This window comes from Chanos chanos, chromosome 9 (genome assembly GCF_902362185.1).
Source record: "Chanos chanos chromosome 9, fChaCha1.1, whole genome shotgun sequence".
NCBI classification, from domain to species: Eukaryota; Metazoa; Chordata; class Actinopteri; order Gonorynchiformes; family Chanidae; genus Chanos; species Chanos chanos.
In genome coordinates, this window is record NC_044503.1 from 42,595,491 (window position 1) to 42,619,680 (window position 24,190).

At 40.8% G+C, this 24,190-nt stretch overlaps 1 protein-coding gene across 1 annotated transcript; it reads right to left on the minus strand.

Annotated features, from left to right (window-relative positions):
* Window positions 1–844: 844 nt before the first annotated feature.
* LOC115821827 (carcinoembryonic antigen-related cell adhesion molecule 20-like) lies at window positions 845–11,311 on the minus strand. Its single transcript, XM_030785613.1, has 5 exons — window positions 11,263–11,311; window positions 8,906–9,181; window positions 4,714–4,989; window positions 4,003–4,228; window positions 845–974 (listed from the first exon to the last, which is right to left on the minus strand). Exons 1-5 carry the CDS (start codon window positions 11,309–11,311, stop codon window positions 845–847), a joined length of 957 nt encoding a protein of 318 aa, XP_030641473.1.
* Window positions 11,312–24,190: the final 12,879 nt, after the last annotated feature.

A 24,190-nucleotide genomic window follows, 5' to 3' on the forward strand; every position in this document is an offset into this window, starting at 1 on the left:
AGACAAAAATAAAATGACAGAGTTGTCTCTGGTCAAACAGTCAGTGAGAAAATTCTCCTGTCTCGATGTCCTTTCTCTGCTTTTAACTTTATCTCCCCAAAAACCATGTGTTCAGTTCCCACAGAACAGAGGCCTGTGTTCAGTTCCCAACAGAACAGAGATCTGTGTTCAGTTCAACACAGAACAGAGACTTGTGTTCACTTCCCCACAGAACAGAGGCCTGTGTTCAGTTCCCCACAGAACAAAGACCTGTGTTCAGTTCCTTACGGAACAGAGACCCGTGTTCACTTCCCCACAGAGCAGAGGCCGGTGTTCAGTTCAACACAGAACAGAGACCTGTGTTCAGTTCCTTACGGAAAAGATGCCTGTGTTCAGTGCTAGACGCCCAAACATAAGCGGTGGCTACAAACAGGAAGTAGTTGGTATTTTTAACAAGCAGTTCAGAGTCCAGTTCTTCTCACTGTCATCAATGTCTATGTTAATTCTTGTCATAAAATTTGATGCATCTCCTGTGAAGACAGGTCATCCCTTCCATATTTCACACTGTTCACAGAAGAACTAACTCACAGCCCAGGAACACCACAGGTAAAAACTCTTCACACCTCCAACGCTTTCATCCAATCAGAGCCAGCAGTCAGTTCTTCACCTGTGTATAAATGACTTCAGATACTTCGAGGGCAGATGTGACACCTAATTCATAAGAAATATTAAAATATAAATCAGTTGAAAAGTTCATTAATGTACAATAATAAATTCCCATGACAACAAGTTCCATGACAACCCTGAGTTTGATCAGAACTGTGAGAAACTGAGGTGTCCATGAAAGGGCGGAGCTAGAGTGACATCACTGACCTAAGATGAGCTGTAGAGCTCTCTGATTGGCTGCAGAGTTGAGTTTGACCTCTGAGTACACTGAGGTGTCTCCTCCCAAGATTCCAAGCTCCACCTGCTCCCTATTGGCCTCCTGGAAATGTCTGACATCAGGCAGAGAGAGAGAGAGAGAGTGAGAGAGAGAGAGAGAGACAGTGAGAGAGAGAGAGATTATGTATAACTCACTAACACACGTGGACGTACAAACACACACAGTGTCAAAAGGCTGGTCTGTGTCCTTTTTAAGGTTTGTCAATGATTAATTTACTATGTCACAAAAAGCAAAAGAGGTGAATTCTTGATTTTAAAAAGAACGTTTTGGTAAAGTTAGACCATGATAACACATTGTCCATCTCATAACAGCTCTCCGAATGTGACATTTACAGCTGTTCTAACATCTGTGAAGTCCTCACAAAGACTCTTACTGTCTCATACTGTCCAGCACTGACCCACAACCTCTGGACTCACTGAGGTTTCCATACAGAATAAACAGGTTAGTGAAACTCTGGACTCACAGAGGTTTCCATACAGAATAAACAGGTTAGTGAGACTCTGGACTCACAGAGGTTTCCATACAGAATAAACAGGTTAGTGAAACTCTGGCCTCACTGAGGCTTTCATATAGGATAAACAGGTTAGTGAAAAAATGCCATCTGTTTACACACTGTTCTGGAACATCTGAACACGTCAGACACCTCTGACAAAATGTTATTCACAAACTAAAATCTTTAATAATATGATCTGTTTCATAGTGTTACTGACACTTAGAGATCTGGACAGTGCAGGTCCATCTGTAAAGACTGACTGGATTTTCTCACAGTCAGACCAACACCACACTGAAATGTTCATCTTAACTCTTCAGACATACAGAGAAACAAACCCCATCAGTGAACTGTTCCTATTCTTTGCCTGCCTGTCTACTGGCACATCCAGTATAACACAATTAAGAGGATCTGCTTACAAACTTTATATAAAATGCAAATACTGTAAAAAAAAAAAAAAAGTCAATAGAATGCTACAAATAAACACTGTATAGCTTAGGCTTTACTATGAACTACAGTACACAACAGCACTAACCACTGAGCTAGTATAACAGTATGGCAAACACAGTGGTAATCTGCTTATGTTACACAGCATCACAAAGTGTATGAGGCCACTAAATATGCACCCACACACAGCTAAGTAACATAGAAGAACCGTGCTGCTTACAAGCAAAGCTATTCCAGGCTACACAAACACATTGGAAAAGATTCATAAGACAGAACTAAACAATGCCTTCTAGTGTAAATGCTGGTGACAAAATGGCTGACCAAAGTGTGATCTCACAAGTCATGTGCCTGAGCTCCACCAATGAGAAAGAGGCTATTTCTTAAAGTGACCTCACTCAAAGCAACTTTCTTTACTGCACCAAGAAATGACTGGTAGGTGGCGCTAAAACACAAAATGATTCAGATGACAGCTCCCAGTGTCAGTGTTCCTGATGACACCACAGCGATGTGACTGATCTTTTACAGTGATGAGAACTGCACACATTCCAGGAGTCACACCTCAATCAATACTGATGGTGAATTAGTGAAAATAGTGAATCAATACAAATTCCTCAGGTTACAGAGCAACCTGTTTAAATTCTAAACCGTCCTGGGCCCAGTCTGCAATAAAAAACAGTTTAAACCTTCAACAGGTCAAACAGTCCACTATGAAAACCAGTTTAGATTCTAAACAGGATAAACAGTCTGCAATAAACCTCCAAAAGTGCCTCCATGTTGTCCTGCTATAGAACTGTGTAAGTCCACAGACACTGGTGACTTTGTACCTCAGAACCAGAGACAGTCCTGACTGGTGTCCTCATTGTGCAGTATGATAACTCCACAAAGAACAAGACCTTACAGTGTGGGATGATCTGAACTGAACATCACATAAGATCACATAAGATCTCATTTACTACCAATTAATCTGATCTACACCATCCACTGTTAGAACAAAGTAAATACTATATCACTGTATGGAGTCTGACTGCTGCTTCCTCCTGAGACAAAACGACACCAGCCCAACATCTCATAGACTTAAGGAGTAACACTATGGCCCAACATCTCATAGACCTAAGGAGTAACACTATCACCCAACATCTCATAGACTTAAGGAGTAACACTATGGCCCACCATCTCATAGACCTAAGGAGTAATGCTATGGTCCAACATCTCATAGACCTAAGGAGTAACACTATGGCCCACCATCTCATAGACCTAAGGAGTAATGCTATGGTCCACCATCTCATAGACCTAAGGAATAACACTATGACCCACCATCTCATAGACCTAAGGAGTAACACTATGGCCCACCATCTCATAGACCTAAGGAGTAATGCTATGGTCCACCATCTCATAGACCTAAGGAATAACACTATGACCCACCATCTCATAGACCTAAGGAATAACACTATGACCCACCATCTCATAGACCTAAGGAGTAATGCTATGGTCCACCATCTCATAGACCTAAGGAGTAACACTATGGCCCACCATCTCATAGACCTAAGGAGTAACACTATGGCCCACCATCTCATAGACCTAAGGAGTAACACTATGGCCCAACATCTCTTGCTGGCATGGGGGTTGTGACCAGGGACCAGAAGTAGAAAGCAATGGGTCATTACCAAACTGGAGTGAAAAGGGAACAAGAAAAAGGAATATTATTTCTCTGATTCCAGTATTGACTTTTAACTGGATTCACATCTCTTTCCCTAAGTTGATCTGTGACTTTGTAACAAACAGAGAATTTCAGACTGCTCTCTCTTCTAAATATGTTCTACTTTAAAAAAACATCGTAAAAAAAATTCATAATGATCTCACACAAAATAAAAGATCACTCACCCAATTCTATTTTTCATAAAGCAGAACACCAAACCTACAGCTACTGTCACTGATACAGTAATTCCCCCAATGATGATTACACTGACAGCTTCTCCATGGAGAGACTCTCTCACTGTAGACAAACAGGAGGTTTATCACTTTATTACTGAACTCTGTCAACACAAAAATCACTGTATAACAATGTTAAAGTACATTAACAGAGCTGTGTGTGTGAACTCACAGTGAAACTTTACCTTTAACTGTTAAATGATGGTGAACTGACATTGTGAGTGAGGTGATGCTGTTCCAGGCTGTGCAGCTGTAATTCCCACTGTGTGTGGAGTCAATCTTCTCTATGGAATATGAGGCTGTAGTTTCTCCTGTTTCTCTTCCATTCAACATCCAGATGAAGGAGGCATGAGGTGTGGATTCAGCAGAGCACGTCAGAGTCACCTTTGACCCCACCTCCACCTCATTCTGTCCACTGATGGAAACGTTCTCTGGTCCATCTGAAACACAGAGGCATCATGGGATGGTGTTAATCTGTTAATATCTCTACTGTCTCTGTTACTCTATTTATTTTCTATTCTCTCTATTGCTCTATTCATTCTATTGTCTCTGATATTCTATTCATTTCTATAGTGTCTGTGTCACAGCCTGCACCTCATATTTGGACTTTTAGTTTGATATGTCTTTGTGCTCCTGTTCCTTGTGTGTTTCCACCCCTCACCTGATCCTGTTTGTTGCATTTATTTACCTCGTTCCTGCCTTGTTATTGTCATCCAATCAATGTTTAGTTTTCCTCTAGTATTTAAGCCCTTGTGTTTCACCTGTTCTTTGTCAATCGCTGTTTGTGTTTTGTATGCACACTGTTTCGCTGCACCTTTTTGTTATTGGATTGCACCTGTATTTTGATCTTCTTTTGTAAAGAAGATAATTTTTGTCACTACAACCGGTGTCTTGCGCTTGTAAAGTGAATGTGTGTGACACTCACAGTTGACAGTCATTGTGTAGGTTGCAGTGTCAGAGCTGACAGGGTTACTGAGTCTACACTGGTATTCTCCACTGTCTGATCTCCTCACTGGACTGATGGACACTGATCTCAGATCAGCAGAGAAGATGATGTTGTTTCTAGGAGACAGAGGTTGACCATCCTTCATCCATTCTGTGGTGATGATGGAGCCAGTTCCCTCACAGGTTAAAACAGCAGAACTTTGATCTTCTATTAGGGGTTGTGCTGGACCAGTGAGGGAGACTCCAGATATTCTCTCTGTAGGAGAAAAAGAGGGTGATTTTTATTTTGTAACTAGGCTTAAATATCACTGGAAATCTTTGTTCTATAGAATACCATTGTGTCAGTGTATAGTCTATAGAGAATCATTATGTCAGTGTATAGTCTATAGAGAAACACTGTGTCAGTGTGTAATCTATAGAGAAACATTATGTCAGTGTGTAATGTATAGTGTATGGAGAAACATTATGTCAGTGTATAGTCTATAGAGAAACATTATGTCAGTGTATAGTCTATAGAGAAACATTATGTCAGTGTATAGTCTATAGAGAATCATTATGTCAGTGTATAGTCTATAGAGAAACACTGTGTCAGGGTGTAATCTATAGAGAAACATTATGTCAGTGTATAGTCTATAGAGAAACATTATGTCAGTGTGTAGTGTATAGAGAAACATTATGTCAGTGTATAGTCTATAGAGAAACATTATGTCAGTGTATAGTCTATAGAGAAACATTATGTCAGTGTGTAGTGTATAGAGAAACATTGTGACAGTGTATAGTCTATAGAGAAACATTATGTCAGTGTATAATCTATGGAGAAACACTGTGTCAGTGTATAGTCTATAGAGAAACATTATGTCAGTGTTTAGTCTATAGAGAAACATTGTGTCAGTGTATAGTCTATAGAGAATCATTATGTCAGTGTATAGTCTATAGAGAAACATTGTGTCAGTGTATAGTCTATAGAGAAACATTGTGTCAGTGTATAGTCTATAGAGAAACGTTATGTCAGTGTATAGTCTATAGAGAAACATTGTGTCAGTGTATAGTCTATAGAGAAACATTATGTCAGTGTATAGTCTATAGAGAAACATTGTGTCAGTGTATAGTCTATAGAGAAACACTGTGTCAGTGTATAGTCTACAGAGAAACATTATGTCAGTGTATAGTCTATAGAGAAACACTGTGTCAGTGTGTAATGTATAGAGAAACATTATGTCAGTGTGTAGTGTTTTCTTTAGCTCTGATCTGCATAATAGATGATTTATGTAAGTGTAATAGATGAGTTGTATAAGTGCCTTCTGTCTCAGTGTGTGATTCTGGGTTTAAAGTAGATACTGAAGCTGGCATCTACTGCCACATCCTATCATGTAATGTTTATGTTTTTCAGGTTTGTTCATGTTTGTTTACATGAAAATTAGAAACACTGTGTCAGTGTATAGTCTATAGAGAAACATTATGTCAGTGTATAGTCTATAGAGAAACATTGTGTCAGTGTATAGTCTATAGAGAAACATTATGTCAGTGTATAGTCTATAGAGAAACATTGTGTCAGTGTATAGTCTATAGAGAAACATTATGTCAGTGTATAGTCTATAGAGAAACACTGTGTCAGTGTATAGTCTACAGAGAAACATTATGTCAGTGTATAGTCTATAGAGAAACACTGTGTCAGTGTATAGTCTATAGAGAAACACTGTGTCAGTGTGTAATGTATAGAGAAACATTATGTCAGTGTGTAGTGTTTTCTTTAGCTCTGATCTGCATAATAGATGATTTATGTAAGTGTAATAGATGAGTTGTATAAGTGCCTTCTGTCTCAGTGTGTGATTCTGGGTTTAAAGTAGATACTGAAGCTGGCATCTACTGCCACATCCTATCATGTAATGTTTATGTTTTTCAGGTTTGTTCATGTTTGTTTACATGAAAATTAGAAAACTTTGTCTGAGATGTTTTTCATTTTAAATTGTTGCTGTATTTTTATTCCTATCATGTACTGATCAGTCATTTGCCTTAAAGGAAACAAAAGTTAACATTTGAAAACAGGTGTCAAGGTTTCTAATATCCACTACACAAGCTGTACAAATTCATTTTCCACTTTATTATAAACACCTACATTTGACCCACATTCACTGGCCACTCTATGAAATATATCAACCATACACCTACCACCCTAACCTCCCTCATACCTACCACCCTAACCTCCCTCATACCTACTTACCTAACCTCCCTCATACCTACCACCCTAACCTCCATCATACCTACCACCCTAAACTACCTCAAACCTACTTACCTAACCTCCCTCATACCTACTACCCCAACCTCCCTCATACCTACCACCCTAACCTCCCTCATACCTACCACCCTAACCTCCCTCATACCTACCACCCCAACCTCCCTCATACCTACCACCCTAACCTCCCTCATACCTACCACCCTTACCTCCCTCATACCTACTTACCTAACCTCCCTCATACCTACTTACCTAACCTCCCTCATACCTACCATCCTAACCTCCCTCATACCTACCACAATAACCTCCCTCATACCTACCACCCTAACCTCCCTCATACCTACTTACCTAACCTCCCTCATACCTACTTAGCTAACCTCCCTCATACCTACCATCCTAACCTCCCTCATACCTACCACAATAACCTACCTCATACCTACCACCCTAACCTACCTCATACCTACTTACCTAACCTCCCTCATACCTACCACCCTAACCTCTCTCATACCTACCACCCTAACCTCCCTCATACCTACCACCCTAACCTCCCTCATACCTACAACCCTAACCTCCCTCATACCTACCACCCTAACCTCCCTCATACCTACCATCCTAACCTCCCTCATACCTACCACCCTAACTTCACTCATACCTACCACCCTAACCTCCCTCATACCTACCACCCTGACCTCCCTCATACCTACTTACCTAACCTCCCTCATACCTACCACCCTAACCTACCTCATACCTACTTACCTAACCTCCCTCATACCTACCACCCTAACCTCTCTCATACCTACCACCCTGACCTCCCTCATACCTACCACCCTAACCTACCTCATACCTACTTACCTAACCTCCCTCATACCTACCACCCTAACCTCCCTCATACCTACCACCCTAACCTCCCTCATACCTACCATCCTAACCTCCCTCATACCTACCACCCTAGCTTCACTCATACCTACCACCCTAACCTCCCTCATACCTACCACCCTGACCTCCCTCATACCTACTTACCTAACCTCCCTCATACCTACCACCCTAACCTACCTCATACCTACTTACCTAACCTCCCTCATACCTACCACCCTAACCTCCCTCATACCTACCACCCTAACCTCCCTCATACCTACCATCCTAACCTCCCTCATACCTACCACCCTAACTTCACTCATACCTTCCACCCTAACCTCCCTCATACCTACCACCCTAACCTCCCTCATACCTACCACCCTAACCTCCCTCATACCTACCACCCTAACCTCACTCATACTTATCACCCTAACCTCCCTCATACCTACCACCCTAACCTCACTCATACCTACTTACCTAACCTCCCTCATATTTTGTTCCTGCTGGGTTGAGAGTGATCCAGCCAACAGTGGTCCTGTGGTCAGAACCAGATCGCTGATGAAGATCTAGAGAATGGATAACACACACTGTGCATGACAACAGATGGGCCATGGTCTCTAACTGTACACTAACGAGGTGTCTCCAGAACATATGTGTTTGTAAGAACGTGACCAGTGAGTGTTTGTGTTGTCAGACAGAGGAGTAAAAACACTGTATGAAATGATTAATTAAGACTCATTTTGTCCTGTGCAGTTTCAAACTTCTAATGAAACTGCTACAACCACTGAAAGATAATTCACATAAAACTACCCCAAGGAGATCAAAACCTGGCCCTTAAATCCAGATTTGGTCCTGCTTTTTCATATCACTGATAATTAATTGAATCATCTCTGTCCCTGATTCATCACCCTGTCATAACCCCTGACCAGGTGAAAGGAGGATTGTTCAGTGTAAGTTCAGTGAGTCAGACTTAAATAATAATAATCATCAGAAATCTCTCTGTGACAAATTAGTCAGGCCCTAAAGGGTGATAAGAAAAACAGGAAGTAGAATGTGACCAGTGTGATGATGAAGTGATTCTTACCAATCACGTCTATTGTAGTTTTGTCTGTCAGTGCTGGATCATTAGGAGTTTTCTTTATCATCACTGTGTACTCTCCACTGTCGCTCACAGTCACACTCAGTAACTCTAATGAACCAGTGTGTGGGTCCAGTCTAACTCTGTCACGGTAAACAGGGTTTATAAGGACGCCATCAGCGTCAGATGTAATAACAGGTTTTCCATTAAATGTCCAGCTGATGTCTTTCAGTGGTTTATCAGAAGTTCTGATGGTGGTGTTGATCCAAACACTTTCTCCTACTGCTCCATACACAGGTCCAGGAGACAACACCACATCACCACCCAAACACACACCTGAGGAGACAACACCACATCACTACACAAACACACACCTGAGGAGACAACACCACATCACCACTCTTGTAATTGTGATGCAGTTTGTCAAATTGATAGACTGACACAGATAAACAATTTCTTGTCATCTTAGCACAGGAGATTAAATCATAGTTTTGGTTTTATATCTGTGATATCTTCTCTTCTTGAATGGCTACTATAATGTCTATAATGGCTATACTATCTAACACTACATCTTATTATTAATAACATTTTTATTAATTATTGTTAATAAAAATGAATCTGTGAATCCTCACTAAATTTCACTGTTTTTATAATGATTTTATTATATTTATATTCAGTGGTGCCGTTAGGTCCGATCATTCGGGACTGAATATTTTCACCCTGAAAAAGGAGGTGTTTATAGAAAAACTACAGACAGACTGTGTAACAGAGTGGATCTTGACTTGCAGCGTCTGAAGGAGGGGGAGTAATGAAGCGCCTCACAGTGAACACAGTAAAGTCAGAAGAGGCGCCCACCCACATGAAAAGCTCCGGTTTTCTTAGCCTGGGACTTTCTTAGCCTGGGACTTTCTTAGCCTGGCCCCTGATCATTTCAATAGCTAGAAAAGCCCCTGTTTGTATTTCTATTTTGACGATGTTTCTGACCGGTCATCACAGATTCTGTATGGTCCTACAGGTTAAGTGTTTTGCTTGTTCTCTTTACTGATGTATCTTACTTAAACTGACACGACAGAGACAAAATCATAATTTTAAAACATCTTTACTGGTTATGAACTACAACCATGGGACTCTGACCACGTAATCCAGATTATATATGAGAGGTGCAGTGATGGTAGGAAGAGAATCAATTCTATCAAAACCAGTCATGTAGAAATAACTAATCAATACTTTATTTTTAAATGTAAATGCCCTCAGACGTATTTGAATAATATTTAAAGAGAACAGAAATATCCAGACAGTTCGCGTCATAATGAGACACACTGATGATTCTTTTTTCACTGTGAAGGAGTTATGAGACGTCCTGGACAGAGGACTTTTTGGCCAGTAAAAATAAAAACATAAAAGTGAAACAGCAAAGAACCTCAGAATTTAAACAAATAAATAAATAAATGTCCCTAGATTGGCAAACTCTTTTTTATTTTCTGACTTTTTTCACAGTCAGAGTACATGACAGAGACATAATCTGTATATATAGAAATTTAATTATAAAAATTAAAATATACAGAAACAATGTTATATTTAAGGTTTACATACTCACTGCCATGCGTGTGTGTGTGTAATTTTAATTTTTATGCTGAAATTTGTGACAGTTTGCGATAACTGGTTTAAAACCAATATCTTAAATATCAGTAAAACACTGAGTAAAACCAATGGAGAGGTGATGTGATGGTAAAAAGCAAATCAATTCTATTAAATCAATCATGTAGAATCAATAAATAATCAATATCAGAATGGAGTGGAACAGAATCAGACTTTTAAAGGAATTCTCTAGAATTTCCCTCTTTTACTGATGCAGACTGTACACGACCATAAACTCACTTCTGGTTTAAATAGATGAAGAAGAGAAAGAAGAAATGTATTTCTTTGTTTTACTCTGTCATTAAAAAAATGCTCAGCTTTTGTTGAAAATATGTTTTATGTCAGCGTTTAATACTGTTCTATTTGACTGTATACAATTCACAATTTCAAAACATTTCATACACCGTCACTAACACACACATGACAGACAAAAGCCCAAAGTTCACCTCTAAACTACATCATTGGTTTGAAAACAAATAATTTCATTAACACAGAGATTTTATCTTACAGGGTTCACAACACCCCCCAGAAAACACAATCAGCTCCACCATCAAATTACTCTACTGCTTCAGGTTTATCCGGAGACTGTTTGATGTGAAATACGATACACACGTATATATAGTAAGACATGCTCAAATGATCATAGACAAGTCTAATTCACCAGTCACCACTCATATGATAAAATATAAAGCAGAGTGCAGTAAATACTGTGTGTTGATTCTTACCGTGAAGATAAAGTGAAGCGATGAAATAGCTGAACATGTTCAGATCCATTGTGAGTTGGAGTAGAGGTGTGATTGTTACTGTAGTTATAACAGACTGTGTTGTGTTCTTACTCTACCTGACTAACACTGCTTTACTGACACACACAGTCATTAGAGAACCTCCCCTACACATTTAAACTCACACTGCTCTACTGACACACACAGTCATTAGAGAACCTCCCCTACACATTTTAACTCACACTGCTCTACTGACACACACAGTCATTAGAGAACCTCCCCTACACATTTAACTCACACTGCTCTACTGACACACACAGTCATAAGAGAACCTCCCCTACACATTTAAACTCACACTGCTCTACTGACACACACAGTCATTAGAGAACCTCCCCTACACATTTAACCTCACACTGCTCTACTGACACACACAGTCATTAGAGAACCTCCCCTACACATTTTAACTCACACTGCTCCACTAACACACACAGTCATTAGAGAACCTCCCCTACACATTTAACCTGACACTGCTCTACTGACACACACAGTCATTAGAGAACCTCCCCTACACATTTAACTCACACTGCTCTACTGACACACACAGTCATTAGAGAACCTCCCCTACACATTTAACCTGACACTGCTCTACTGACACACACATTCATTAGAGAACCTCCCCTACACATTTAACCTCACACTGCTCCACTAACACACACAGTCATTAGAGAACCTCCCCTACACATTTAACCTCACACTGCTCTACTGACACACACAGTCATTAGAGAACCTCCCCTACACATTTTAACTCACACTGCTCTACTGACACACACAGTCATTAGAGAACCTCCCCTACACATTTAACTCACACTGCTCTACTGACACACACAGTCATTAGAGAACCTCCCCTACACATTTTAACTCACACTGCTCTACTGACACACACAGTCATTAGAGAACCTCCCCTACACATTTAACTCACACTGCTCTACTGACACACACAGTCATTAGAGAACCTCCCCTACACATTTAACTCACACTGCTCCACTAACACACACAGTCATTAGAGAACCTCCCCTACACATTTAACCTGACACTGCTCTACTGACACACACAGTCATTAGAGAACCTCCCCTACACATTTAACTCACACTGCTCTACTGACACACACAGTCATTAGAGAACCTCCCCTACACATTTAACCTGACACTGCTCTACTGACACACACAGTCATTAGAGAACCTCCCCTACACATTTTAACTCACACTGCTCCACTAACACACACAGTCATTAGAGAACCTCCCCTACACATTTAACCTGACACTGCTCTACTGACACACACAGTCATTAGAGAACCTCCCCTACACATTTAACTCACACTGCTCTACTGACACACACAGTCATTAGAGAACCTCCCATACACATTTAACCTGACACTGCTCTACTGACACACACATTCATTAGAGAACCTCCCCTACACATTTTAACTCACCAGGTCAAATAATTATTCAGGTCTGGATTATACTGCCCTTGTGTGGCTGAATGAACTGTCACTTCAGGGGACAGTTTCTATGTGGTTCAGAATAGTAATAATGAATAGTCAAAATACATGCAAACTCGGTTAAACTCACCTTTACCAGATCATCAAATGCAAAATTATTAAAATCAAGCGCCAATTCCTTTACAACAGTGCCACCTAGAGGCCATCTGCCAAATGTCACATAATTTTTGCTTTCCTTTTTAGCTACTGAGTCTCATCTTTCGTATTGTTATCCTAATTTGTACGTGAGGTGGGCCAGTTCGAGATTGTCATTTCAGATTTAAGAAACACTTCTAACTTCAGAAAACAGTTGTAAATTAGTCGCGTACGCATAAGGAATGCCATCCATTCGTAAATGAACATGCGTTTATAAGAACTGTGAATAAACAGAATTGACGTTGTCATAAAAGGCTAGGCGTCCCACTTTAATTGTCCGGAACTGTCTTTCGTAAAAATGGCCTCCAAGGATAAAGTTTGCAGACTGAAGTTACGCTTCAGTGCATCGCCAGTTTGCGACATCGATATTGATATTATACTATTTAAAAATGGTCTCAAATAACAGATAACAAATAATTCATGTTAAAATAATGTTATATAAAATAAAACTGAATTAAATTATTGTTGGCATATCAAAGCGAAACAAGTCAAATTCCGCTGTTGAACAGAATAATCAACATGAAGTAGGCCTACATTATTTGGTTTATACAGGCAATATGTATGTCTTGGTTGATACAGTTTTCCTCAAATACTGAGAAAAGAGAATCGTATAGTGGAGAAAAGTAACTTAAGAGAAAGAGTCGATTAAAAGAATAAGTTAAAGAGCAGACTAAACGTGGTGTGGCGTGTTAACCGACCTTTCTTTCCCCGCAACATTCTATAACTATTCTAACTATTTTACTTTGCATTATTGTCTATCTCTCTTATTTTAATTATGAAAACTGCTTAGGCGTGGCCCCACACTACAGCCTGACGTCATCCTTCCCGTTGTTCTTTCGTCTGTCAGTCCACGTTCAAGGTTCTGGGGCTCCTTACAGCCGATGTTAAGACTGAATAAACTCCGAAGTGTTCGCAGTTGGAAAATTCAAGATATAAAACTTGGTTTGGATTAGAATACAACAGAGCTACTTCTTTGTAGTTTACAGAGGAGTGACGTCGGACCAGACTATCTTTAAACCGAAAGTGTTTGAAAGCCTGGGGCGTAGCCAGAACTTTTCTACTGGGAGGGCAGCTAGGTCCAGCCATTTTATTAGGGTGGCACATGGCAGACTGCAGTAGTCTATTTAACAATGCCAGTAGCTAGACCACACACTCCTGTATGTCCAAAGAGCGTGGAGTGGCAGTGGAGCACGCTCCACTCGGCAGTAGGGATACCGAAACTGCTCCCTTTGTCAGTTAGTGTTCCCCATCCCCACAAAATATCAATCCACTACCTCATTCCATGCCGTTTCATAAAAATGCAAATATATGCAGATGTTCAAAAATAAAATTATACTGGCAGTGTCGAAACTTTCGCCAAAAACGTGACAGACACAGCGTGACCAAAACTATCTTACACCAAGGCTGCATTGTAAGTTGGTGGCCTGGCTTGAAACGGTCGATGTTTTTACAGCCATACTGAAGCAGCCACTGGCTTATTCAAACCGAATACAAATAGAACTTTCAATGCAGCCTTGGCGTAATATTTCTATTCGGTTTGAATAAGCCAGTAGCTGCTCCAGCTATAGCTTCTGACTCTAATATCGGTGGTAAACTTTACGAGACCACATCTTATTCAGCGCGTGTATCCCAGCCGTAAGACACACACACTAAACAAGAAACATTTAAAACACAGTGAATACACGGCCGAGACCTCTCTCCTCAGATAGCGGGTTGTGGCTGGCTACAAAGGCTTCAACAATGACATGGTTGTACACAGTTGAATGGGGGGTGCTTGCGCAGTTAAAATGCGTCCGTATGAGAACAACGGCCGTGGAGAAATAGTTCCGCAAAAACGTTCTGTGTGAAAAGCGGTGTTGCCAGAGGTGTGGCCAGACTTTATGCTACGCTCCAAATGTCCACTCGCCCACTATATAGTGCACTATTTAGTGAATCAGCCATTTTGTAGTGATGTCCCAATGGTCCGCTGTAAATTTACGACATTATGTAATATGCCACAAAATCGTCGCTAGGCAAGGCAAAATGTCGTAAACAGAGGCTACCCTATATCGATCGACTTGGCCCATCATGCATTGCGGCCTTTCTCCTGAAAGCAGGCAACTCTTTACAGGCCAATGAGATGCAGATGTTCTGGCGTTTGTTTATGCGACGGAGATAAAACATTACGAATATCCGGTGCATAATTATGTAGCAGCATAACACGCGAATAGTGTCTGAAATGTATCAAGAGCCGTCTGCCCGTATCCCCCAGTGTAGAGAACGCTACATAGTGAGCGAGTGGACAAGGGGACATTTGGAACAGAGCTCTAGACTGTGTTGGCTGTGGCCAACCCGAGCCACTCCTAGGCTCCACTCGAAACCGAAAGCTTAAGCTCACGGGGCCAGAGCGATGTAATGTAAGTGGTCTTACATATTAAAACATAATAATAACCTGCCTACAGTATAGCACATAGCAAGTGACGTACAGTATATTAGTCTGTTCCTCTCACTTAACGCTTCGATATTCGTTTACCGTCTCGTTTACACGGAATGTATGTCTACCGGAGAGAGCGCGAGTCCCGTAATGTAACATTACATATAATACATATAATTTAGCACTGTAATAACAAGGAGGAAGAGAGTGCTTGGCTCCATATTTTGTTTGCTGTTGTTGCAATGTTTTGTTTATCAGTCCATCGAATGTTGTACAGTGTCTCTATGGTTGTGAAATTTGCCGTTGGTTACATGCCCCATTGTCTAAACGCAACAGGAAGTCTAGCCCAGGTGCTTGTAGCCCACAGTGTAAACGGGGCTACAGGGCTGCCAAGTTTTCAGTTTAGTTCGGAGTGAGATTCGGTATTGGTGAAGTCGCTGCAGTCTCTGTGAAACCCTTCTGTGACATTACCCACCACAGGGTTCGGGGTCATCACTCCTCAACCCCCAGGAAATTAGTCTAAAAAGTTCAGCAACCAAATACACAATTTGAAAGCATTTACAGATGAAAAGCCAAGTCGATAATCATGGTCAGTGATGAATAAGTATTGTTGATCAGTGTACTTGCCAGCCTACAGCCTAAACTGGGAGACCAAACCTTACCAGTGTATCTGCAGATCCTGATAAGACTTCAGTTCATCATCTGACACCTTGGCAGCTAAACAGATGAATGGCCCAAAACAGTTCAATTCAAACACTGGACCATTTTGAACTCTTGAGTTTATGTACAGTGCTGAACTGTATGAGCTGTACAGTATGTGAATCTCATTTGTGTCACGGGGTTTGTATGGGAGTTTAGAGACGAGAACTGTGCATATTTCTGTCGAGTTTGTGTTTAGAACAAGAAAAAAAAAACAAAGCCATAAAAACCGTCCAAGTCCGATACGTACGCCATTAGGCCTAAATGACCTGTAATGTGTTTTTAAGAGTAAAACAATGAATGAAAACAATGTGTTTCTGTGTTTGTAGTAGCATGTCGGGATCAGCCCAGCGTTCAGTGCCCATGATGATCTGCATATTCCCCATTTTACTTCTGATCTCAGGTAGGGGCTCTTTCTTTCTTTCTTTCTTTCTTTCTTTCTTATTTTCAATATGTTTCTGTATTTGTGTTAAAACGTGCAGTGTGGTATTGTCTCCTCAGGTGTGTGTTTGTGTAGTGATGTGGTGTTGTCTCCTCAGGTGTGTGTTTGTGTAGTGATGTGGTGTTGTCTCCTGAACCTGTGAATGGAACAGTAGGAGGAAGTGTTTGGATCAACACCAACATCAGTCCTATTGGTAAACCTCTTAGAAGCATCCGGTGGAGATTTAAAGACACAAAAATAATTTCCTCATCTCCAAGCCAGACCCTTCCTGAGGATAATTACAAAGACAGAGTCAAACTGGACATTTTCACTGGTTCATTACAACTGCGGGATCTGACTGTGAGAGACAGTGGAGAATACAGCGTGATCATATATAAAACTGAGAATGATCAACCAATTACAGACAGAGTCGCTCTGGTAGTGTCTGGTGAGTAACGGCATTACAGAGACATTACTGTGATAAACTGTTCCATATTATACCTGTATGAGTGACTGGTTCTCATTTCAGATCATGTTTAACATAAACATTTTAATTCATGTTAATGTCCCTTTAACAGAACATTTAAGAACATTTATGTGAGTGAGATCCATAAAAGTTTATATAGTCAGATAGTTTCCTTAAGCAGTTTCATTTCCTGCCTCAGTGTACTGAACTGGTCTCCCATAAGTATAGAGCTTTTTTTTTTTCCTTCCTTAAAATCCATTGTATGTTACACAAACCCCTGTAGAGAGGCATTTAAAAATTTTAAATGTTTAAATTAATACTTTATTTAATAAAGTATTAATATTACAATATACAGGATGTTTAAAGCCACCTGAACGGGAGAATGAGGCTGAGTGTCTGGGGCTGATAAATTCATCTGTTTATCTATCTAGGCTGTCTGATTATTTTTTTATCTATTTTCATTATGTCTCTTGATTTGTGCTGTTAAAATAAACAGCGATTGCATTGTCATTTTAATCTGAAGATACTTAATCCAAACAGTGAATCAGACAAAAGACACACTCCCTGGAGTGACTGGGAAATTACCAGTGGAGGGAGAACAGTAGAGCAGTAGAGCAGACTGTTGAGCAGTTCACACTGTACAGTGTATGTAGTCAAATCACAGTTTACGCTGTACAGTGCGTGTAGTGAAATCACAGTTCACACTGTACAGTGTGTGTAGCCAAATCACAGTTTACACTGTACAGTGTGTGTAGTCAAATCACAGTTTACACTGTACAGTGTGTGTAGCCAAATCACAGTTTACACTGTACAGTGTATGTAGTCAAATCACAGTTTACACTGTACAGTGCGTGTAGTGAAATCACAGTTCACACTGTACAGTGTGTGTAGCCAAATCACAGTTTACACTGTACAGTGTGTGTAGTCAAATCACAGTTTACACTGTACAGTGTGTGTAGTCAAATCACAGTTTACACTGTACAGTGTATGTAGTCAAATCACAGTTTACACTGTACAGTGTGTGTAGTCAAATCACAGTTCACACTGTACAGTGTGTGTAGTCAAATCACAGTTTACACTGTACAGTGTGTGTAGTGAAATCACAGTTCACACTGTGCAGTGTGTGTAGCCAAATCACAGTTTACACTGTACAGTGTGTGTAGTCAAATCACAGTTTACACTGTACAGTGTGTGTAGTCAAATCACAGTTTACACTGTACAGTGTGTGTAGTCAAATCACAGTTTACACTGTGCAGTGTGTGTAGCCAAATCACAGTTTACACTGTACAGTGTGTGTAGTCAAACCACAGTTTACACTGTACAGTGTGTGTAGCCAAATCACAGTTTACACTGTACAGTGTGTGTAGTCAAATCACAGTTTACACTGTACAGTGTATGTAGTCAAATCACAGTTCACACTGTACAGTGTGTGTAGTCAAATCACAGTTTACACTGTACAGTGTGTGTAGTCAAATCACAGTTTACACTGTACAGTGTGTAGTCAAATCACAGTTTGTCAGATCACAGTCTCTCCTGTTAAAGACACAGATCTGGAACTGGGTTAATGGAGAGTATAGGGATCTGGAACTGGTTTAAATAAAAGTTTGTTTTAGTTTCAGATTTCAGGACTATACTGATCATCTAAACTCAGTTTTACTCCTGTTTTCCCTTTTTCATTGAAAACAGAAGTCCTGTTTCCAGTAAGAGTTGTTACTCTAAAATCAATGTAACCTTGCATGTGAGAGTTATTGTTCATTTACCAACATTTCCCTGAAGTCCCATCAGGCATTTGTGATTGTGCCAAACTCCATCAACAGCATCAACACAGATCACTGTTCAGGGGTTTTAGCATTATACCTACAGTAATGACACGGTTAACAATACAAACATGCCATAAGTTTGCTCAGTTACTATAGATTTTTCTTCCATTCAGAATAAACTCATATATCACAAACACAGTATATTTGCCAGGAGAATGTTTCTGAGAAATGTGAGTTGTGTGTAAATGAAAAACAGTGTGTTCTCTCAGTGCTTCTGACATGTGACTTTTCTCACAGTTTAACCAACCTGTGATTTCATCCCTCACTTAAAAAAAAAACATTGTCAGAGGAAAATAAAATGACTCTGTTCTCTTTTCTCTTTCACAGATAAACCTATGTCTCCTGAAGACTCCAGTGATGTTCTTAGTGGTGGTGCTATTGCTGGTATAGTCATTGGGGTTCTTGTTGTTGTTGGTATTATTGGTGCTGGTGTTTATATGAAAAGGGGAACTTTTACCCAGGCAAACCAAAATGATATGATATGACATGATTGGAGGTCATTCACTTTATTATTGTCCTGTGACACGTAAGACGCTAACGTCAGAGCTGAACCTGCTAATGAAGTAAAATCATTCAATTCCTATAGATGGAAGTACCTGATATCTGAATGTAATTCATTTTTTTTCTTTTTAAAGCATCATTTAAAATCTGTCATCTTTAAGCAATCTGTCTTTTAAATTGAACGACGCTAAGGGCTATATCTCATGGCTGGTGCAAATCAGCGTTAAAACCAAAAACACAAGTGTCTTTGCTCACGTCAGACTGACACAGTTGTCATTTTCCCATCCAGCACCCATGCTGTTTAAATAACAAATGCACTTGCGTCCATCTGGGCGGTTGGTCTTAAAATGAGGTGTGGTCAGGCGTGTTGCTGGTGTGTTGCTATTTTGAATGCAGCTGAAAGCCTCTGCGCTAATACAAACAAAAACCTGTTCTATAGTCAGGTCACAGTTTCATTGAAAAATGAATAGCATGAATGATGAATAGCAATCCGTCAAGGTGCCAGTGCAGGTGGCTTTTAAAGGGAATGGGAGCTGAAGCCCTGACTGGTTTATTGCATGTTACACCCAAGCACCTTAGTCCAGTTTTAGCTGCTCTGCTCTGGCTTCCTGTGACATTTAGAATTGATTTTAAGCTCCGCCTTCTCCTCATATACAAAGCCCTTAACGGACTCAGACCATGCTACATTGCTAACTGCCTTGTTAAGTATGTGCCTTCTAGAACACTGTGATCATCTGCTGCTGGTTTATGGGAGATTTTCAGCAACAGCCGAAAGAAAATCGGGGAGGCAGCCTTTGTTAATTACACCCCAAAGCTAAGGAACACACTACCTATAGATATCAGGGAAACCAATTCACTACATATTTATAAAAGAAAACTAAAAACTTCTCTCTTCACTTTACCCTCTACCTGGCTATGACTTTCCTCATACAGGCCCAAAGATTCTCTGTAATGAGCACTTTGCTTTGCACTAATGCACCGCTGCACTTCCTTTAAAATGACGCATTCTGCTTGATCTTATGCATTCTGTGTGTTCTCCTTTTTAACCTGATTTTTATTGTATTGGGTTTTATGTTCTGTCTTATTTTCCCTGTTTTTATGTGAAGGAATTGGTGCATGTGATTTCTTTATTGCGAAGCACTTTGAGCTGCATTTCTCGTATGAATGGTGCTAAGCAAATAAAGTTATTTAACTATCATTATTACTTTGTGCTCAGTTATTATTATGACTTTGCCCCCCCCCCCCCCGCCATTAGTACACTGGGTCAGCACCTGTTGCACACCTGGCTGGCCATGAAGGGGTCTCCTCTCTCTGTGGACCTTCTCAAGATTTCTCCTACTTTTCCCTAGCATCTAGGTTTCTTGAGGAGTTTTTTCTTGCCCGCTATGCAGAGTAAGTCAGGGGGTGTCGTCCTGTATTATTTACTGTAAACCTGTGGGCATATAAAGCCCTCTGAGACTGTAAACAGTGACATTGGGCTTTAAGTAAACTTGAACAAGAACTTGAACTCAAATGATCCGACCGTTAAACAAGCAAGAGTGGGTTCGGACCTGCCCTAAATACACTTATGCCATGTACTATGGACCATGCGCTTAGATCATTAAAACAGAGCCCTGATTTGTAGATATGTTCACTGTCCCTGTTGGATTCTCCAGATTATTGCATACTCTATTTTTGTGGCACACAGGGATGCAGATAGCTCATTGTATCAGCTAGGGATGGGCGGATGAAGCATTGCGAAGCTTTTGAGGCTTCTTCCTGACTGTGCCAAAAAAAAGATCTGAAGTTTCCAAGCAGCTTCAGACAGCACAGTGACAGAATTATAGCAGCCGTGGACTTAATTTTGCAGAAATTATAGCAGCCGTGGACTTAATTTTGATATGAAATGTACACTAACAGTCTAAGCACATTACTAGTGTTCATTCTGATCTTCTACTAACCAATGGTCACTCATTAACATGCTGCAAGAAATGTACATGTTGCTATTTGTCTCAATTTGATACAATAAAATAATGCTTAAATGTGTTGTCCTTAAGTCGTAATTAGCTGCCATGACAGTAAACACTATGAATGCAGTCTAAGCTACAATCCATACTTGTGATGACACTTTACTTATAATTACTCTTGTGACTACTAATGCGACTGGTATATAACCATGAGTCATTCTATGATTTGGGGTTCATTCCATGTCCATTGATGATAATTATATTTATTCTGAGTATTTTCTTCAAAAATATATTTTACCTATTAATGGAAAGCATGTTATACTATCACACAAACATTATGTGCATCCTATGCTTCATCTAGCTTGAAATTTGTCATGATGTTCCTAAACTGACAGTTTTGGTATTTTGTCTGGTTTTTTTTTCTTTCTAGATGAGGTTGTCTTGGTTTCAGAATAATGAATAAAAACCATTGAAGTCAACATAAACTAATTTTTGTTTATTTCAAACGTCCAATTACCAGGGGTGTCCCCTACTAAGAATTTATGGGTCTGATTGGTCTGTTTCGGACCAGCATGCTTTGCGACAGTGAAGCAAGCTTCGGCGCCTCTGCATTAAACGTCCCATCACTAGTGATGAGTGAGGAGTGACCACTCATGCTCTTTGTTGTGTGTAATGTTGTTACAGATTTTTCCCTTTAGAACGCTAAACATTTGCTTTACTTTTTTCCTTTAAATGTACAGTGATGGATTCTTTTAAAATTTTTGTAAACGTGTTCAGTTCTTTATTCAATATAAGTAATCATTCTCAACAAACTTCAGTGTGGTTCACTGCCCCCTTGTCCTCCTCACACACACACCTAGTTTGATGTGTTACACACAATTATGTCACAACAAGCCTTGTTTCAGCCTATCATCAGTCAGTTTTACCAGCTCGTTACTCATTGGTCCATTCTGTTCATTATGAGATTACAGTGCAAACCTGTTCAACAAGCCCTGCTGTTTGTCATGGTCATTCTGTTTATTACAGCTGCATAGCAACTCGGCCTAGGTGGGGACCCTGAAAAGTTCCTGACCCTCACCACAGTGCCGACTGCAGGGTGTAACAAGGGAGGGGGCATTTGAGGTTTCCAAGAGGGCAAGTGTGTACATAATGATTAGGCTGCAGTTAAAGTTGAGGCGGCAAAAAAATTTATCTGATTGGGCGGGGCCCCCTGTTGCCCTCCCTGGCGCCAGTGCTGCCTCACCATCTCACCCATGAGCAACCCACAGAAAAGATACATGATCCATGGAGCCTTCACTGCAGACCAGCGTGGGTTAGTGTTCACCTGCCCAGTCAGTGCCCCATGGGAAGACATGTGCACCTCAGAGGGACAGCCACACTGCCTGTCACTAAGGCACGCCCCCTGCTCCCCATTGGTTCAAATCGCCCTGTGCACTCCAATAGAGCAAATGTGTATGGGTCCACCATGGGGCCCCACAGCAGTCAGAACTTGCCCTGGCTGGACTTTGCAAATCTCATACAAGTACCCGCAGGAGCAGCTCCCAACATAGGTGTAACGGATCATCTATAGCAGTGGATTTAGTGTGGCACCAAAGCACTAGCAGTAATATACCGAGGCTGGAGTTCAATGTCACTGGAGCACAGTTCAGTAAGCTTCTTCACAGTGAGTTCTCAGTGGAAAAATTAGAGCTGTTTTATTGAGAGGTACCTGTCTACCCTGCAGCCAACTAGGAGCATCGTCATGATCACGGACCATCAGCTCCCTGGAGCACTCTGGCCTGCTCGTCACTCAGAGACATATCCTGGACCAGATAACTGTGATCGTTCAACAGAGATTCTGGTCATGTGTAGCCAGTGGAGGTTGAGAAGTAGCGGTGTGACATGTGCCCTCTTAGGTACGATCAGTGTATCCATCGGTGCATATGACGCACGACAGATGTAACAAGACGAAAACAGACAAGAAAGGGAGACTTGACAGCGGAGAAAAGGCGTCTCATGAATGTGACACAGAGAACTGGGAGTGACATGAGGCACTTTTGCCACGGAGGAATTTTTCCATAGTTATTAGAACTGTTGGAGAATGTATGCCCTTTTTCGTATGTTCGCACAGTAAGAACTTCCCACCTCTGGTCAGGGACAAGCCCTACCATTGACCTGTACTTCACTTGATCGAGCCGCCTGCCTTCCCCAGCGATGACAACCACAGGCCTTCCCCCACACAGACCACACTGCCAACAGGAAGTACACTCTCACAGTGAATGCAGGGCCACTTTGCCAACAGGAAGTACACTCCCACAAAGGGGTGGGAGAAAAAGCAGGAGCAGAATGAGATGGTACTTCAGACGATCAAAAACACATTACAAAATAAAATAAAAAAAAGGTACCTCTTAGCTCTCCTTCTTACTCTTTCAATCGAATCATTTGCACGTTTCATTTATAACTGTGTTATTATCATGACAGCCACGACACACAACAAGCACATAGCTCCGATCACGAAGTCCTCCATCTTCTTGTTGTTGTTGTTGTTGTATGTCGTGGGCAGACGTGACGTCACTATACCAACCATCCAACCAGCTTAGGTCACTACACCGTTCCTATTGGTGGTGCGAGTGCAAACAGAAAAAAAGCCCTTACATATGTAGTTCTAGGGAGAGCTCCACAGGGGGTAGTTCCTCTCAAAGGAGACCCTAGAACCGTTCAGTCCGAAAGCACCTATGTATGAAAGTGAACCAGACAACGTTGCCAACGGAGCAGATTCAGAGCAGCAAGACATTCCCCATCCAATGCCTTATTTAAGAGAAATGTTTGTTGGTAGTCCTGTAGAGATGAAGGAATTTCTGACATAATCAGAGTTTCAGGCTTAATTAGACCTGAAGTGTGTTGATCGTGATGTTTCGAGTTCTGTTGCTGACAATGAGAACTGATTTGCACGTTGGAGCGAAGCGAACGTTCTTTGTTTTCAGTATATTGTT

What these genes read in the sequence shown, in the direction of transcription:
- LOC115821827 (XM_030785613.1), bottom strand. Translation starts at nt 11,311, where the DNA reads ATGGATCTGAACATGTTCAGCTATTTCATCGCTTCACTTTATCTTCAC. An exon ending in CGCTTCACTTTATCTTCACG is followed by an intron (nt 9,182 to 11,262) that starts GTAAGAATCAAC and finishes TGTATGGAGCAG; the next exon opens with TAGGAGAAAGTGTTTGGATC. An exon ending in AACTACAATAGACGTGATTG is followed by an intron (nt 4,990 to 8,905) that starts GTAAGAATCACT and finishes TTTCTCCTACAG; the next exon opens with AGAGAATATCTGGAGTCTCC.